General features: G+C 36.2%; 1 protein-coding gene across 1 annotated transcript; it reads left to right on the top strand.

Moving 5' to 3' along the window:
• Positions 1 to 15611: 15611 nt before the first annotated feature.
• Positions 15612 to 16969, top strand: LOC309857034 (heterogeneous nuclear ribonucleoprotein A1). The gene has a single exon (XM_082749929.1). It carries the CDS (start codon positions 15677 to 15679, stop codon positions 16637 to 16639), a length of 963 nt encoding a protein of 320 aa, XP_082606055.1. The 5' UTR covers positions 15612 to 15676; the 3' UTR covers positions 16640 to 16969.
• Positions 16970 to 18121: the final 1152 nt, after the last annotated feature.

The following is an 18121-nucleotide window of genomic DNA, read 5'->3' as shown; positions in this document are numbered from 1 at the left end:
ACTCATTTGTTTATGCAGTGATACTTACTTCAAGAACACTGAAATTTGTAATATAATTTTGAATTAATCACCAAGCTAGTTTATTTTAACTTATGAAAAAATAATTTCTCAGGTTGGTTTAATTCTGCTCTTATGTTATGGTCATGACATTTTCATTAAAATAAAGTAGAAAATAGAAGTAAATAATTAATGAAAAATAAAAAATAATAAATAAAAAATAAAAGCAAATCTCTTGTGAAATGTTAAACTTTTCTTACTTATTTTGTTTTGCTTTTCCTCTACCATGCTGGCAAAGCTGTATGTTGCAGATAAGTATAATTTTCTAGGTGGTAGGTTTGTTACTTTTACTAAAATTTTCAAAATATAAGGAGTTGAATAGTCATGGATTGTTTATTAAACTCCTTATCTACACATATAAAAATAAAACAATGATGGTGACCTGGGTATTTCTAAAATTGTATTCTGTTTTTCCATATTATGGTTTACAATGTAATTAATAAAGATTCTGCATATATTAACATCCATCCCCTTCTATCTCATCTGTATGTCCATACAGAGCATGTATGATTTCTATTCATTTCTATGTTGTGGTGAAGAGATTGTCTGAAGTAGCCTATATTTATGCAGGTAGATCTTAAGCTACGGTGCTCTTGTTTATTTGCTTGTTCGTGATCAGTATGTCTGAAAGATGATAACTATTGCATCAGGTGTGACGATTAAAAAATATTATTGGTGCCTGATACACTGTGATGAAATAGGTAAATCAATTCATAATTTGTTAATTAAATTAGAAAAGAAATTCCTTTGGATTTGTTCTTTATTAAAGTTTTTTTTTAACGAATTCCTTGGGATGTTTTTTGTGTAATATATATCACATGCCTCAACCTTTAAATTTGAATGTAGAAAAGAGTTATCAGAATGAGCCTAGAAAATATTGTTATGGGGGCGCCTGGGTGGCTCAGTGGGTTAAGCCGCTGCCTTTGGCTCAGGTCATAATCTCAGAGTCCTGGGATCGAGTCCCACATTGGGCTCTCTGCTCAGCAGGGTGCCTGCTTCCTCCTCTCTTTCTGCCTGCCTCTCTGCCTACTTGTGATCTCTCTCTGTCAAATAAATAAATAAAATCTTAAAAAAAGAAAACATTGTTTTGAAATATTTTTGTTCTGTTATATTATGTTAACTTAGGAAATAATGGTAGTTATTTTTATTAGCATTTCCTACTTTCCACATGCCCTTACAGATGAGATATCATGTTTTTCCTACTCTTTTTATCGTGGTTGTTATATTCTTCATGATCAATAACAATCAATAAAAATTCATAACATTAATTTTCTTTGGGAAAGTGATATTTTAGCAAGAATCCATGACCAAAAATTTTAGCTGTTGTTCTTCCAGGAGATGAGACTATCAATGTTCCCAAAATTTTAAGAAATAGAACTTATTAATTGTGTTGGTTGATGTTTATTGTCTCTGAACTTAGAGGTGCATAATTCAATTTAAAATTTATTTTGGGGGCGCCTGGGTGGCTCAGTGGGTTAAAGCCTCTGCCTTTGGCTCAGGTCATGATCCCAGGGTCCTGGGATCGAACCCCGCATCGGGCTCTCTGCCTAGCAGGGAGCCTGCTTCCTCTTCCCTCTCTCTCTGCCTGCCTCTCTGCCTACTTGTGATCTCTATCTGTCAAATAAAATAAATAAAATCTTAAAAAAACCGGAGTGGACATTATGGGGGTGCTTATCTGAAATTGAGGGACATTATAAAAAAATAAAAAAATAAAATTTATTTTGAATTGAAAACAAGATCTTACTGAAGTTTAGGCATCCCACTTTATATCAGGCCTCCAGTACATTCTAATTTATTTATAGAAAATATCATAAACATGAATGACACTTTTCCTATTGCATTTATATGAAACTACAATGACTCAAAGATGTCAGATTTGAAAAGCACTACCTTTCTATAATTTCTGTTTCCTAGGAGGAATGGATATACCATTTTAGCTCAATTATCCAACAGTATTCAAAACCACCATGAATTTTAAAACATAGTTATTACACCCTAAAAATCAAGTATGAAAATGTATAAACAACCAAATCTCTATCTGTAAATGAAATACTCCCACACAGACGGGTTTTAAAACTTTCTAACTTAAGGAATTTGAGAGCACAGACTCAGGGTAGTAGTTTCAGTGCCTACAGTATACTTTCAGGGAGAGAGTAATGTAAGCTCTGAGTCACTTTCTGCCTAGAGATGACCTAATAGTGGTTCTGGCATTGTTTGTTTGTTTTTGAAAATACGTTCCTGGGCGTCATTCAGAAAATGCAGAGTTTGGCATCTATATAAATTAAGGATGATCTTTTTGAACTTTTGTCTTTCATTACATCAAATTACCATAATTGGACAGAAATTCCACTAAATTAAGCATTGTTAGGAAATGTGTAAATTGGAGCTACTCAAATTAGTTGCTCTTTGAACTATGTGCTGTTGGTTCAGGATTAGATAAGGAGTTTGAAGGCAAACCTAAATCATTGCTTCCTTTTTTGAGAGATTCTCAGCATATTTTCTTAAAATTAGCTGAAATAAACAATGTGTTTAGTCGCAAAGTGATTTGCATTTTTGCACAAACTCCCTATCTCCTTGAGAATTATAACAGATATTTCATGAAACATCATTGATCTTTACTTTGTTACACTGCTGTAAAGTACATTCAGAGTTGCCAGTTAAAGGTGTTAGTGTTGAGATGAAATGTCATGCATTTTTCTTCACTTCCATGCAAATGAACACAGTAAATTATTAAGACACAATGAAGAAAAAAAAATTGACAATGAGTTCCAGATTTTAAAAATCACTTGCCATTCAATCCAAATTGTGAGTTTGATCGGTTACCGAACACTTTATAATGCACCCCTGGTAATTTTACAGAGATTACTTTTTTCTTACCAATTCTTGATTATTCTGTCTTGCAATGCAGAGAAAGCTAACTAATTTAAAATAAACTTCCATTAATTTTGATTGTTATAAACTTAAAATTGACTAATTTCCATATACAGAGTTTAAAATGTTCACAATTTACATTAAATATATATTCTGTGTATACCTTGGAAAAATTATACTGAAAATTGAAATTAAAATGATGTTGTATATAGCTGCAAGAAGCCGCCTGTCCCATTTCATCTTACTATATAAGTTGTGTCAGGTAATTTATAAAATCCCTGCTGCATAACAAATCTATTTTTTGTTGGAATGGGTAGTAATGTTTCTTCTTATTTCGAAATAAGAGTTGGTCTATGAGTGCCTCTGCAACTGTATTTTTCCTAAGTGGCTTCATGGTCTTGAACTGAGAAAGTTCAGAGCATTAAACATCAAAGTAATATATTTTGACATAATTAGACATCAAGGAAATGCAATTAAAATGACACTGAGATATCACTACACACTTACCAGAATGGCTAAAATAAAATATAATGACAAGCCCAAAAGAAAAAAATATACCATTTGATGATACACAATGGCAAGTTGTACCATAACTTAACCATCTCAGACTAGTGTAGTGTTAAATTTGTTTTTCTAAGCCATGTTTTGGGTCACTTACCACTTTTCAAGGATATAAAGTGCTATCATTTTACTTAAAACTGTGAAATTTGGTCAGATTTAAATTTCAATTTATGTTAAAACATTCTGTAAACTGTGTTAGACTTTGACATTTGTTCCCTCAGTTCAGTGAATAACACTATATCATATTCTGAAAAATACGCTAATTTTTTATTATTTTGAAAAATATCCCTTTTTCCTCTTATGGTAATTATGAATATGAATTAATAGTAGAATTTGATATGGTCCAGTATGACCATAAATACTTTATTGTATATTATCAAATTTAATAATGAATATAATGTACTTCTTTGGACAATTTTTAAAGACCAGTCTACTCTTAAAACAAAAAAAATGGAGATGCACTTCTTTAGTTCACACAAATTTCATTTTATTATATATGACCTCAGATAAATTTCAACAAATCATAATTTATTAAAATCATGTCTACTTAAAAATCTCATAGAAGAGTTAAACCATCAAAAATAAAAATAAACACACACAACACACACACATCACCCATGTATTGGCAAATCACAATTGCTGTAACAATACATTAGGCATTCCACAGTTAAGGGCTATCAAAATTTCCATCAGTGACAAAAAGATTTGTATCCAAATGGACTGATTTTCCAGAATCCAAGAAAAAGTCTCCTAGGATTTATTTAAAGATAAATATTTGAACAAATACTTCTTAAATTTAGGAAATTCAGAACATACGATTAAAGAATATTTGCAGTGCAGACTATATTCAATCCTTCCTTCAAAATGTGCCTTTGAGTACATAATTCTGTTTTCTCGATCTCAATTGAGCTGTCTTCCAAGGAAGTTTTCCAAAATGTGTGTCTCTGTGTGATAAATGTTCTAAGACCTAACATGCTTCATTGTATTTTTACTGTGCTCTCAAATTTAATCAATAATTTGGATTGATGTATAATACCTAGTTTCAAATATCTTTTCCATCTATAAAAACTCCCAGCTGTCTCTTTATATGCTATTACTATTGAGAATTGTGCTGTCAGTATTATTCTTGTACATTTTAGGTGATCTGTTCTTCTCTTGGGCATCATTTATGCTCTTCTCTGTTTTTGATATTCTTAAAACTCACCATAATGTATACGAGTGGTTTTTAGTGTGTGTAGTTTTTGTTTTGTTTTGTTTCTGATATCTCATGTTTGGCATCATTTTAAGTCTGGTATCTTTTATCTTTCTTTAATTCTCCAAAATTTATCTCAGTACTTATTTAAATATTTTCTTTATTTTTTTTTTCTCTTCTGCTGTATTTGGGCAGAAGTCATTAATTTGTTTGTTTTTCCCAACTCATTTATTCATTTTACAGCTATATTCATCTTAGTCTCCATTTATTGTATTCTTTATTTCAACAATTTTCACTTAATTTATATTCACAGTATAGTATCTTTCTTTTCCTTGTATATGTATATCATTATTTTATCATATACTTTTAAGCTATTTTTAAAAATATTTTATTTATTTATTTGACAGTGAGAGATCACAAGTAGGCAGAGAGGTGGGCAGAGAGAGAGGAAGAGAAGCAGGCTACCTGCTGAGCAGAAAGCCCGATGTGGGGCTTGATCCCAGGACCCTGAGATCATGACCTGAACGGAAGGCAGCGGCTTAACCCACTGAGCCACCCAGGCGCTCCTTTTAAGCTATTTTTTAAAAGTACAGTCATTCTTTTTTTTTTTAAGATTTTATTTATTTATTTATTTGACAGAGAGAGAGATCACAAGTAGACAGAGGGCAGGCAGAGAGAGAGAGAGGGAAGCAGACTCCCTGCTGAGCAGAGAGCCTGATGCAGGACTTGATCCCAGGACCCTGAGATTATGACCTGAGCTGAAGGCAGTGGCTTAATCCACTGAGCCACCTAGGCGCCCCTAAGCTATTTTTTTAATTCCTGTTCCCATAACACTTGGATTGGCATATAAAGTTAACCACATCATATTTTTTAGGTAAGTAATTGTACTTTTTATGTGCATAGTTATTTTGGTCCATGAGTTCAGCTCTTCTTAGGATCATCAAATCTCTGTAAAGTCTGGGTATGCTAGGATTTTCTAAGCAACAATAAAATACATTGAAACCTGGTAGCTTAATTATAATAATGTTTTCTTTCTCAATCATTCATAATAGTATTCCATTCTGAGTAGCTTCCTTCTATTTTGCAGCTTTAGTGTTTGGAAAAACTTGAAATGTGATATTACTGTGATAATGTGAATTAGTCAGGGTTTTTCAGAGAATCGGGAAGAGAAAAAAAGGAAGATATTCTCCAGGGCCAACTCTAGAAGTGACTATTAAAACATCTGTCCAAATTCAATTGAACAAAACTCAGAAATGCCATCTCCAGTGAAATACAAAAAAGATTATATATAGTTCTGGGCACACACATCTCATTTGACCCAATGATGTATATCAATGAAAGACTGAAGGCCAATCACCACTCCATGGGAGAATTTAAAAATAAATTTACTAATGAGGCCAAGAATTCAGAATCACCAATACTTCAGAACTAATAATAACTGCCTTCACTTGATTTTATTCTATAAGATAAATCCTATGATCAAGTTTCAATTTTAAATTCTTACAATTTTAAATTCTTAAATCCTTATGAAGAAGCATCATTTGGAGGGAGCAGTTTTCATAATTTATCATCCATCAGCTTTTTTTTAAAGATTTTATTTATTTATTGGACACAGAGAGAGAGAAAGAGAGAGAGAGAGAGATCACAAGTAAGCAGAGAGGCAGGCAAGCAGGGAGGGAAGCAGGCTTCCTTTTGAGCAGAGCCCGATGTGGGGCTGGATCCCAGGACCCAGAGACCATGACTTGAGATGAAGGCAGAGGCTTAACCCACCACCCACGTGATGAGAGAGCCACTCAGGTGCCCCTCATCCATCAGTCTTAATTGATTGGAGGAAAATGTGTGTAGGAATAATGCCTTAGGGAGCTAATCTCTCTAAAGAATTTTCAAGTCTTTACCCCTTCAAGGTTTTTGTAAAGTTCTGATAGCCTCTAAACATCTAGTGGATTTCTACAGTGACAGGCCTGTTAAAACCTGGTTTCAAACCAGGAATAGAGCTTGAAACATACCAGTCAAGGGCAACTTTGAGTCTTTTAAGGAATTTATCATCATTTCTTTCTTTTTGGTTAATATCTGAAATAGTTCCATATTCCACTGGCATAATTTCTCCAGAGCTGACTTTGAAGGAGGCATTCAGTTCCAGCTAGTTCCATATTTTGGCAAGAACTATACTTCTATATTAAAAAAAAAAAACATATTTTAGGGCACCTGGGTGGCTCAGTGGGTTAAAATCTCTTCCTTCGGCTCAGGTCATGATTCCAGGTTCCTGGGATTGAGTCCTACAGTGGGCTCTCTTCTCAGCTGGGAGCATGCTTCCATTCCTCTCTCTCTGGCTGCCTCTCTGCCTTCCTATGATCTCTGTCAAGTAAATAAATAAAATTTTTAAAAAAACATATTTTATACCAGTTATCCATGTTTATTAACTAAGATATCACAATACAAATAATACAAACAGTTGCTCTTTATTAATACCTTCAACCAAGATCAAAAAATATGTCATATTTTCTCCAAAAATTTTATATCATCTGATAGGTCAGATATATATATAAATTACTTTTAAAGTTTTAAAAATATCAGCAAATATTTTCATTTAAATGCAAATTTGAAAAAAAATCTACTTTTCCAAACACGACTTTTTATCCTATTTATTTTGAATTTTGTCAACAACTGATAAAATGTTTAGCGAGACTATAAATGTTAGATCGAAAAAAATGATTAATAGATGTAGGTTCAAATTATTATGTTCCATTAAAAATGATTTAGTCTTTGATGAACATCTGTTTGGTAATATGTTGATCCAGATATAGTAAATTAAAGACATATATAAAATTATAGGGAAATGACATCTTTCATTCCATTATGAGTAGAGCTTTTAAAATGCTATTTGTCACAACCTGTCATCTTGTCATTATGTAGCATTATGTAGCAATTAAAAAATGTATACTCTTCACTTAGAAGTCTTTTAGAAATCTAAAATATGACTTTCTATGGTTTGTGTCTCCATATTGCTTTATTGCCAGTTAAAACAAATCCACATGCTTTGATTCAAAGGTAATAAATTCCTCTTATTTGGAAAAAGGATGTTTATTTTTGTTCTCTCACCCTTAGCAGGTGGTTTCATTTTAGCACACTTCAGAGTTATAATTTCATGCTTATTAAAAATATTTATTTTGATCTACATAGATGAATGAAACTTTTATTTTATTAAATTATTTGCCAAAAAATCTGTGAGTTTTAAAAATGTATTTCCTTTGAAGGGTTATTTTAGAGCATTCAAAGAGGATCTAAGAGTGTGGTATTATGCAGTTTTTAAGTAGGTATGAAATGGTTAATTATAGGATTGTTTCTTTAGGCTTATGTATATTGTCCATTATATGCTATAAAATATTTTGAAAGTAAATTTAAAGTATGTTTTATGTAGTTTATTTTTTGGAAAAAAATATTGAAATGACTTATGAAATTCAGTATACTCTCAACATTGATTTATTTTGAAATTTACCAGTTGTCTACTGAACTATTATATGGCAGATATTACTTCAGACTACACTGGTAAATGAAATACTTGGCTTTGTAGAACTTTTATTTTAATGGGTGAGACAATTCAAAGCTATAAACCTTAATAAAAATGGCATAGTGCATTCAAAAAGGAAGAGTACAATGGGGAAAAAGAAAAATTCGATCAGGGTGAGAAAAATCAAGGTTGCTAGGCAGGGGATGGGGAGTTAAAATTTTTAATAGAAAGATCAGGGTAGTTACAATGAAGCTGACAATTGAACAAAGGTATGGAAAGGTGATGAATTTGCCCAGAACTATCAGCAATAAGGTCACTCCAGACAAAGGAATTGGCTATCTTGAAGGCCATAAGGTTGGATCATGCCTGGCATATCTGAGGAATAGCAAGGAGGCCACTGTGAGTGACTGAAGAGTAGCAGGGAAAGAGGTCACAGAGGTTAAATGAGTGGCTAGATCATGTAAAAGCTTCGAAGTCATTGTAAAACTCTGGCTTTTATATTTGGAAACTTACTGTGTGATAGAATTTTTGCTAATAACTGAGAGTTCAAATGTCCATAAAATTTCAAGGATTCTTATTCTAGTAAGACAGAATAAAGAGAAAGAGTTCATATTTTCACATGGTGTAAGAAATGCTCGGAGATCCAAGTGTAGGAAGCTATGGGAGCACAGAAGAAGGCACTAAAATCACACCATATATTTGATGACTGTGACTATATATAAATTTGTATTTTCTAGATTTTTTGTAGTCATGGAATCACATAGTATATACTATTCATGGCCTGGATTTTCTTTTCTCGGCATCATTACTTTGAGAATCTCCAATTGTCTTTGCTCTATTGATGGACATTGATGAACATTTCCACTGTTTTCAATTCTTAAAAATAAAGCTGCTATGAAATTCACATACAAGTCCTAGGGATTGTTTCTCTTGGTGAAATGCCTAGAAGTAAAATGGCTATTTGTGTAACTGCAACATATTTTTCATTTAAAAAAATTTTGAAACTATTTTCCAAAGTGGTTGTATCATGATATATGCCAACAACAGTTTAGATTTTTTGTTTCTTCTCAATCTAGCTCAGACCAAGTACAATTAGCCTTTATAATTTTAGCCATTCTAATAGATATGTAAGCATGTCTCATTATGATTTTAATTTTTATTTCTTTAATGTTTAAATGTTGAGAAATTGGCCATGTGCTTATAAGCCATCCATATACTTTTGGTGACATGTCTCTTCCATTATTTCCTTCACATGTAAAGTTGGATACTCTGTTTGGTTATTAGTAAGGTTTTTTATTTTTATTCATTTTTAAATAATCAGAGTAGATGTCCATTATCAGATATTTAATTTGCAAATCCCTTCTCCATCTTTACGGATTCTCAATGGAGCTTTGATAGCTGTGTCTTTCAAGAAATATGCTACTTCTTTCCTGGTACACGGAGGTATGACTAGAACATTATCAATGTTGACCTTTGCAAAGAAAATCATGGCTTAAGATATATGTAGTCTGCAGTTGTTGGGAGTGTTCACCATCCTTGCCTCTAACTCATCCCTCACTGCCCACACATTCAGGTATAGGGGAATATTGATTGACAAAATATTAATTGCCAAATAACACTAGTTAGAGAATAAGAAAAATGCAGGCACCTGATTATATAATATTCCTTAAATAAAATATGTTTTTATAAGTGCTATTGGAAGTAAATTCCTCAATACTTTAATCACACAGAATGATGGAATCCTAGATTTTTTTTCCTTGTATTTACTAAGAAAATGATCATGCCTCAAGTATATTAAAATGGAATAGGGAAAATTAAAAATTGTTTTAAGATGATTTGCGTGTGTTGTGCGTATGTGAGAGAGAAAGTGAGAGAGAAAGAGAAAGAGAGAAAAAGAGAAAGGGAAAGACAGAGAGGTGGCTGCAGTGAATTGATGAGTTGCAGGATAGATTTTAAAGTTTTTTCTTTTGCTTTCTACATTTCCTTTTCCTTAGGTTCAAGAGAACAATCAGTAATATCTCAGATGCCTGCTGGTAACATCAGCAGAAAGAGTTAGAGGTTTCTAGAAAATTAAAGAAGAGATATAGTTTTCCTGACATAAGAAAAGTCATTTTTTGTCCCCAGCTATTTTCAATGATCTATACCCCACCTGTGTACTTGCCCAAGCACACTTCTTCCAAAAATTCCTGGGAGGTTCTTACAAAGAAATGCAAAAACCTCACTCCTAAGGATTTTGAGGGAACAAGGCAATGGGAAAACTAACAGTCACCACCAGAGCAGGAAATAGCCTAAGCTATTGAGACAATAAATCAGTGGTAAAACTCCTAGTGCTATTTCAAAAGCAATCAAGGCCTTTCATTCCTTGTCCCAGAAAATGAGCCCAAGACCCCATCTAGTTTATATCTGCTCTTGAAGCCTGCAGAGTTCCTTTCCCTTGTCCAACAGTTACCTCTGCTTTATTCTAACGTTGAAGTTTCTGCCCTCGGTGGAATACAAGCTTCATTCAGGTGAACATGCAATACATATTGCACAAATACATATGTGGATGTGCATGCATCCACAACCTTATGACCAACCATACACGGGATAATAAAACTCTCCCTTCTGAGTATTCATCTTAAATACTAAATAAAAATCTCTCTCCTGTTCAAACAGTCAAGGCTTTGGAACTTATTCCCTGTGAACTCCTTGTATGTTGTAAACAAAGATTCCTTTGTTTGATAACTCCACCTGTTTCTGTGATTCACCAAAGACTGACCTCAGTTAGTTCAGTTACTGTAATGTAATATCAAGCATATCTAGTTAGTTGATCATTTTGTTCAAGTCTTACATATCTTACCAATATGATGACCATTTGTCTATGTAATCTTAAAATAAGTGTGTTGAAATTATTTTCCATTTGTCGTCCAAGGTAGAAGTTATGATTTTTGTTCTTAGTTTTTCCCTATATATCCCCAAATCTGTTGTTACGTATTAAAATTCAAGAATTATTATACTCCCGGGGCGCCTGGGTGGCTCAGTGGGTTAGGCCGCTGCCTTAGGCTCAGGTCATGATCTCTGGGTCCTGGGATCGAGTCCCGCATCGGGCTCTCTGCTCAGCAGGGAGCCTGCTTCTTCCTCTCTCTGTCTCTGCCTGCCTCTCTGCCTACTTGTGATCTCTCTCTGTCAAATAAATAAATAAAATCTTTAAAAAAAAAAAGAATTATTATACTCCCTGATGAATTCATCCTTTTACTCTTCTGTAATTTTGACTTGATCTTTATGTCTGATAATGAAATTTGCTTTAAAATCACTTTTCATTATCTTGATATAACCACCAAAGTTATAGTGTGATTAGAGTTAATATAGCATATTTTTTCTTTTACTTTTTAAAGCACTTCTATATTGAATCCTGACAAAGAAACAAAACAGCTTTTTAACTCTGGAAGCATCTTTCTAAATCATCCTTTTTTTTTTTTAATGAAGCAGTAGCAATTTTTGTTAAGGGACCTAAACTGAAAGTAGGTTTAGAAATTTATTTATTTTTTTATTTATTTAGTAAAAGATTTTATTTTATTTATTGACAGCAAGAGAGAGAGAGAGAGAGAGAAGAAGCACACAAACAGGGGGAATCATGTGCAAAGGGAGAGGAAGAAGCAAGCTCCTTGGGGTGCAAGTAGTCCCATGCAGGGCTGGATCCCTGTACACTGGAATCATGACCTCAGCCAAAGGCAAACATCTGCTTAAACAACTAAGTCATCCAGGCACCCCTAGAAAATTAAAAAAAAAAAAAAGGCCTTTTAAAACATTTTGTTTCTTTCTTGTTTTTTTTTTTAATATTTTATTTATTTGACAGACAGAGAGACAGGAAGAGGAACTATAAGCAGGGCAGAGGGAAAAGGAGAAGCAGGTTTCCCACTGTGCAGAGAGCCTGATGTGGGGCTTCATCCCAGGACCCTGGGATCATGACCTGAAAAGAAGGGACACTTCTTGGAGGAAGCCACCCAGACACCTCTTTTCTTTGTTTTTAATATATGGCAACTGATGCTTCCCAGCCACGAGGAGCATATTACCCATTGATTAAATCTTTGATAACAACCTATTTAAAAAGGTGTGTAAATATATACTTACTCAGATTTATACACTTTGTGTTTTCTTCATAGTTTGGGGCTGGACCCCATGGTCACAACACTGCTTCCAGTCTTTGCCTTCCCATCTTTTGATACCAGGTATTTGGTCAGCAAAGCAAATTAGTATCAAAATTGATAAGCCCTTGGCACCATATCTCTGGAGCAGGGCTTGCTCTTAGCCAAGGCCCAGAGCAGTTGACCTCCCCTCACTAGTGCTATAGTCCCAAGGACTAAGTCCCTGCCACCAGAACTCAGTCTTACATGTTATGCTAAGCAGACAAAACCAAACCAGGAAAGCTCCGACAGCTTTCACTGGCATGCCTCATCTCCAACTCTCTCGACGTCTAGGCAGTACCAGATGACAGGGAGGGGTCTTGGTCCAACATATGGGAGGGAAGGAAGTAGCCACGAGCAAGTACCTGCCTCTCTGTTCCTTTCTTTCATGAGCAGGTTGTAAGGAGGAGGAAGAGGAAGGGGAAGAGAGGTGAACTTCAAGGGGTGAAGGCCTCAGGTAGGCAGCTGGCTCCTGCCAGTAGGAAAGGGACAAAGGAGAAGGCAGTGAGTCTTGCAGGGAGGGTGGGGGGTAAGGGTTACAGCTTATGACGGAATCTGGACAGGAGTAATAGGGATACTAGTCATTTGAGTCCACCATTGGCAAGCTGGGCTGGGTGTCAGGGCAGATAGGCCTCCCTGGGCAACGGCACATGAGAGAAGGTGGAATTCTTCTCTGAGGAGCAGGTGAAGCTTTGGGTGTTGGGAAAGCATAGACAGTATTGTTCCAGGGCCAAGGACAGGTCCGGGTACTCCTGGTTGGAGGTCAAGGCCACAGTATGATCCAGGTCTTCTACCAGCAGCTTGAAGGTACCACATGCCAGCCACCCCTCATTATTGTGTATAACTCTCTGGTGCACTTATTGGCTTATCCATCAAATGACTCCTTCAGCAGCTTGAAAACCACCTCCACAGGCACTCCAGGATATGGGAGGCTTCCAGAGTGAAAATTTTGCACAGGATCACCCCCAAAAGACCAGAAGTCACTCTGGTGGATGTAGATCTGGTCAAACATGGCCTTAGGGACCATCCACTTCACAGGCAGTCCACTGTTGGTTCTCATTTTATAGTAACTGATGTGGTGATATCTCTGGCAAGGCTGAAGTCTGAGATCTTCATCATGTTGTCCTTTGTCACCAGCACTTCCCTGGTGGCCAGGTCTTGGTGTATGCACTTCTTGGAGGCAAGGTACTCCATGCCTCAGGCTACCTGGTAGGCAAAGTATACCGGGTGCTTGGAGGAGAGTTGCTCTGCTGCATTGTGGCTGATATTGTAACAGTACTCCAGGTCAGGAGGCCTCTGGGCCTGCAGGTACTCCTGTATGTTGTCTTTGGAGGCATATTCCATGATAGTGTACGAAGGACCATCCTGTGTGCAGGACCCAGCAGGTTGATGGTGTCCTTGTGCTGTCCAATCATCTTCATCATCTCCATTTCTGAGATTAGGTTTGACAGGTCTTTCTCTGCTGCATCTGACTTCAACATCTTCACAGACACTTTAGTCAAATGGTTGGATTTGTCTTTGTCCAGCCCAATGGCCTCCTCCAACACCACCTGCCCAAAGTAGGCCTCTCTTAGGGGTCTGCCTAAACTGCCTACAACCAGCCTGCCTCAAGGCAGTTATGAACTCTAGATTATCCTCAAAAACATTAAACCACAAGCTAAAAATTCTCTTCACTAGGTCTCTGTCGCAGGTCTAATTTTCTTATCTTTCATCATTTATCTTTTTCCTAATTCTTATTTTCAGTATAGTTTATTTGGCTTCCAGGTGTTTCCCCGGGTTTCTGTATGCTGTTTCATAGGGAAGAATTATCCTGTCATAAAATTATTTCTTGAGCATTCATTACATCTCTCGGTTAAAATGGGTTCTTTTATGGTATTGATTCATTTGAGTTTTCTCAAAATGGGAAGAATTTTCAAAATGGTGTTTTCCTCAAGGTTCAGAGTATGTCTTAGCCTCATCTTTACTCTTTTTGAAATTCACTTTTCAAATTCTTGTCCCTCTTTTTATCTTTTTAAATTAAAATGTTTCCTTTTACTATTTTTTTATTTGAGTGTAGTTGATAGTCAGTGTTACATTGGTTTCAGGTTTTCAAGATCTCCATACATTATTCTATGATCACTACAAATATAGCCACCATCTGTCACCATATAACACTATTATAATATCATTGACTATATTCTCTACACTGTCCCATATCTCTTTTTAAAATCTCTGATTTTTATGTTTTCTGTTATTCCAATTTTCGACCTCATTTTACTTGGTTACTTTAATAAAATATGCCTGATTACACACTCTATGCTGAAAACCATAGCATTTGATTTATAGTAGTCTCCTTCTTCTTCTTCTTCTTCTTCTTCTTCTTTCTTCTTCTTAATTAACATATAATGTATTATTAGCCCCAGGGGTACAAGTCTGTGAATCGCCAGGTTTACACACTTCACAGCACTCACCACAGCACATACCCTCCCCAATGTTCATAACCCCACCACCCTCTCCCTAACCTCCCCACCCCCCCCCGGCAACTCTCAGTTTGTTTTGTGAGATTAAGAGTCTCTTATGGTTTGTCTCCCTCCCGATCCCATCTTGTTTCATTTACTCTTTTCCTGTTCCCCAAACCCCCCACATTGCACCTCCATTTCCTCATATCAGGGAGATCATATGATAGTGCCTTTCTCTGGTTGACTTATTTTGCTAAGCATAATACCCTCCAGTTCCATCCATGTCAACGCAAATGGCAAGATTTCATTTCTTTTGATGGCTGAATAGTATTCCATTGTGTGTGTGTATATATATATATATATATATATATATATATATATATATATATTTCATTTGTTGATGGACATCTAGGTTCTTTCCATAGTTTGGCTATTGTGGATATTAATGCTATAAACATTTGGTGCACGTGCCTTTTTGGATCATATAGCAGTCTTCTTTACCTCTATCAGAACCCCAGGAAGCTTTATTTATTTATTTACTCACATAAACAGATGATCCAACACAACGTTTTTTGATGTTCCAATGTATTATAATGTCTTACCGCTTAACACTATGCTTACTGCTCTCTTTCACTGTCTGACTAAATCCTCATCATCACTATGCCATTTAATGAGAAAGAACATTTGAACTCAGAGTTCTCTCCATATCAGGGAATGAAGACTCCACCCTTCTGTTTGTGCAGGTAAAATAAATGTTGATGTCTGTCCTGCACATACCCCATCCTGTTCACCAGAATATTCACCATCAAAATATATACACAATGAGCTTTCTGCCTGTGGACGCCGCCGAGTAAGCATCGTTAAAGTCTCCCCTCCCACCGCCGTCATGTCTAAGTCAGAGTCTCCCAAAGAGCCTGAACAGCTGCGGAAGCTCTTCATCGGAGGTCTGAGCTTTGAAACAACCGATGAGAGTCTGAGGAGCCATTTTGAGCAATGGGGAACACTTACGGACTGTGTGGTAATGAGAGATCCGAACACCAAGCGCTCCAGAGGCTTTGGGTTTGTCACCTATGCCACTGTGGAGGAGGTGGATGCAGCCATGAATGCAAGGCCACACAAGGTGGATGGAAGAGTTGTGGAACCAAAGAGGGCTGTCTCAAGAGAAGATTCTCAAAGACCTGGTGCCCACTTAACTGTGAAAAAGATTTTTGTTGGTGGCATTAAAGAAGACACTGAAGAACATCATCTAAGAGATTATTTCGAACAGTATGGGAAAATCGAAGTGATTGAGATCATGACTGACCGAGGCAGTGGCAAAAAGAGGGGTTTTGCTTTTGTAACATTTGATGACCATGATTCTGTAGACAAGATTGTCATTCAAAAATACCATACTGTGAATGGCCACAACTGTGAAGTAAGGAAAGCGCTCTCTAAGCAAGAGATGGCTAGTGCTTCATCCAGCCAAAGAGGTCGAAGTGGTTCTGGAAACTTTGGTGGTGGTCGTGGAGGTGGTTTTGGTGGGAATGACAACTTTGGTCGCGGAGGAAACTTCAGTGGTCGAGGTGGCTTTGGTGGCAGTCGAGGTGGTGGTGGATATGGTGGCAGTGGGGATGGCTATAACGGATTTGGTAATGATGGAAGCAACTTTGGAGGTGGTGGAAGCTATAATGATTTTGGCAATTACAACAATCAATCCTCAAATTTTGGACCCATGAAAGGAGGCAATTTTGGAGGCAGAAGCTCTGGCCCTTATGGTGGTGGAGGCCAATACTTCGCCAAACCACGAAACCAAGGTGGCTATGGTGGTTCCAGCAGCAGCAGCAGCTATGGCAGTGGCAGAAGGTTTTAATTACTGCCAGGAAACAAAGCTTAGCAGGAGAGGAGAGCCAGAGAAGTGACAGGGAAGCTACAGGTTACAACAGATTTGTGAACTCAGCCAAGCACAGTGGTGGCAGGGCCTAGCTGCTACAAAGAAGACATGTTTTAGACAATACTCATGTGTATGGGCAAAAAAACTCGAGGACTGTATTTGTGACTAATTGTATAACAGGTTATTTTAGTTTCTGTTCTGTGGAAAGTGTAAAGCATTCCAACAAAGGGTTTTAATGTAGATTTTTTTTTTTTTGCACCCATGCTGTTGATTGCTAAATGTAATAGTCTGATCATGACGCTGAATAAATGTGTCTTTTTTAAAAAATATATATATATATATATATATATACACAATGAAAACCATACCTCACCACTTCTATTACCACCCAGCATGCTAAAAACACCATCATATGTTCCTGAATTATTGACTTGATTGATAACCCCACTTCCACACATACTGCACTCCTTTCTCCATGCAAATTTATTTTGGTACAGAATTTAACCTAAAAATCAAGTCATATGATTTTATTCTGCTGTTGAAAGACTTTTGGTATCTTCCCCTTTCATATTAAATAAAAACTGAAGGCGTTTCAATGTACTAGAAGGTCATACATCAATACGTTCTTCCTCTCTCCACCACTATGAACTCCTCATTGGCCTCCTTGCTTTTCCTCAAAAGTAACAGACAAGCTGTTCACACAAAGTCTATATACTTACTTGCTCTGCCTAGAGCAATCTTTTCCTTTAATATTTGTATAACACTCTCCTTCACTTCCTGGGTCTTTGTGCAAATAACATCTCATAAATGAGATATAACCACCCAACACAAAATAAAATTAACTTTCATCCCAGCATTCTCCAATGGCTTTTACCTTTCTTGTATTTCTTTGTATCACTTATCACCATCAACCATCAATCATTATTCTATTACTGGTTTATTTTCTTATTTGAGACAGAGAGAGAGAGAATTGGGAGGGTGCGCAGAGGAAGAAGAAAACACCCCACTGCCTAGAAAGCCTGCTGGGGAGTTACATCCCAGGACCCTGAGATCATGACCCAAGCCAAAGGCAGTCACTCAATGGACTGAGCCACCCAGGTGCCCCTCTATTATTGGTTTATTTCACTATTATATTTCAAAAGAATGTGAGCTCTTTGTGGTCAGGTATTTTATATGTTTTATTAATTGAAGTATTCTCAGAAAGGTAGCTGGCAGATTGTAAGGGCTCACTAAACTGTATTTTGTTGTTATTATTGGGCTCCTTTATGGGCTTTACCTCTTACGCTAGAAGTCTATCCTTCAGATGTAAGCGATAAGAATAGAGCCCTGCTGCCTGTTCAAATGTGTAAAAAGCCTGTATTAAGTGGATATTTTAAAAGCTAAATGAATGGCTTAATAGTTGTATATAGGGGAAAAGGGAACCTATTTTCCACAGTTTAGAAGTGGAGTTCTTTTATAGAG

This window comes from Mustela nivalis, assembly GCF_964662115.1.
Source record: "Mustela nivalis genome assembly, contig: HAP1_SCAFFOLD_251, whole genome shotgun sequence".
Classification (NCBI taxonomy): domain Eukaryota; kingdom Metazoa; phylum Chordata; class Mammalia; order Carnivora; family Mustelidae; genus Mustela; species Mustela nivalis.
Note: the sequence above shows the minus strand (reverse complement) of the source record. Positions and strands in the feature narration are given on the sequence as shown.

Bases quoted from the DNA above. Each gene is read 5' to 3' on its own strand.
- LOC309857034 (XM_082749929.1), top strand. From the start codon at position 15,677: ATGTCTAAGTCAGAGTCTCCCAAAGAGCCTGAACAGCTGCGGAAGCTC.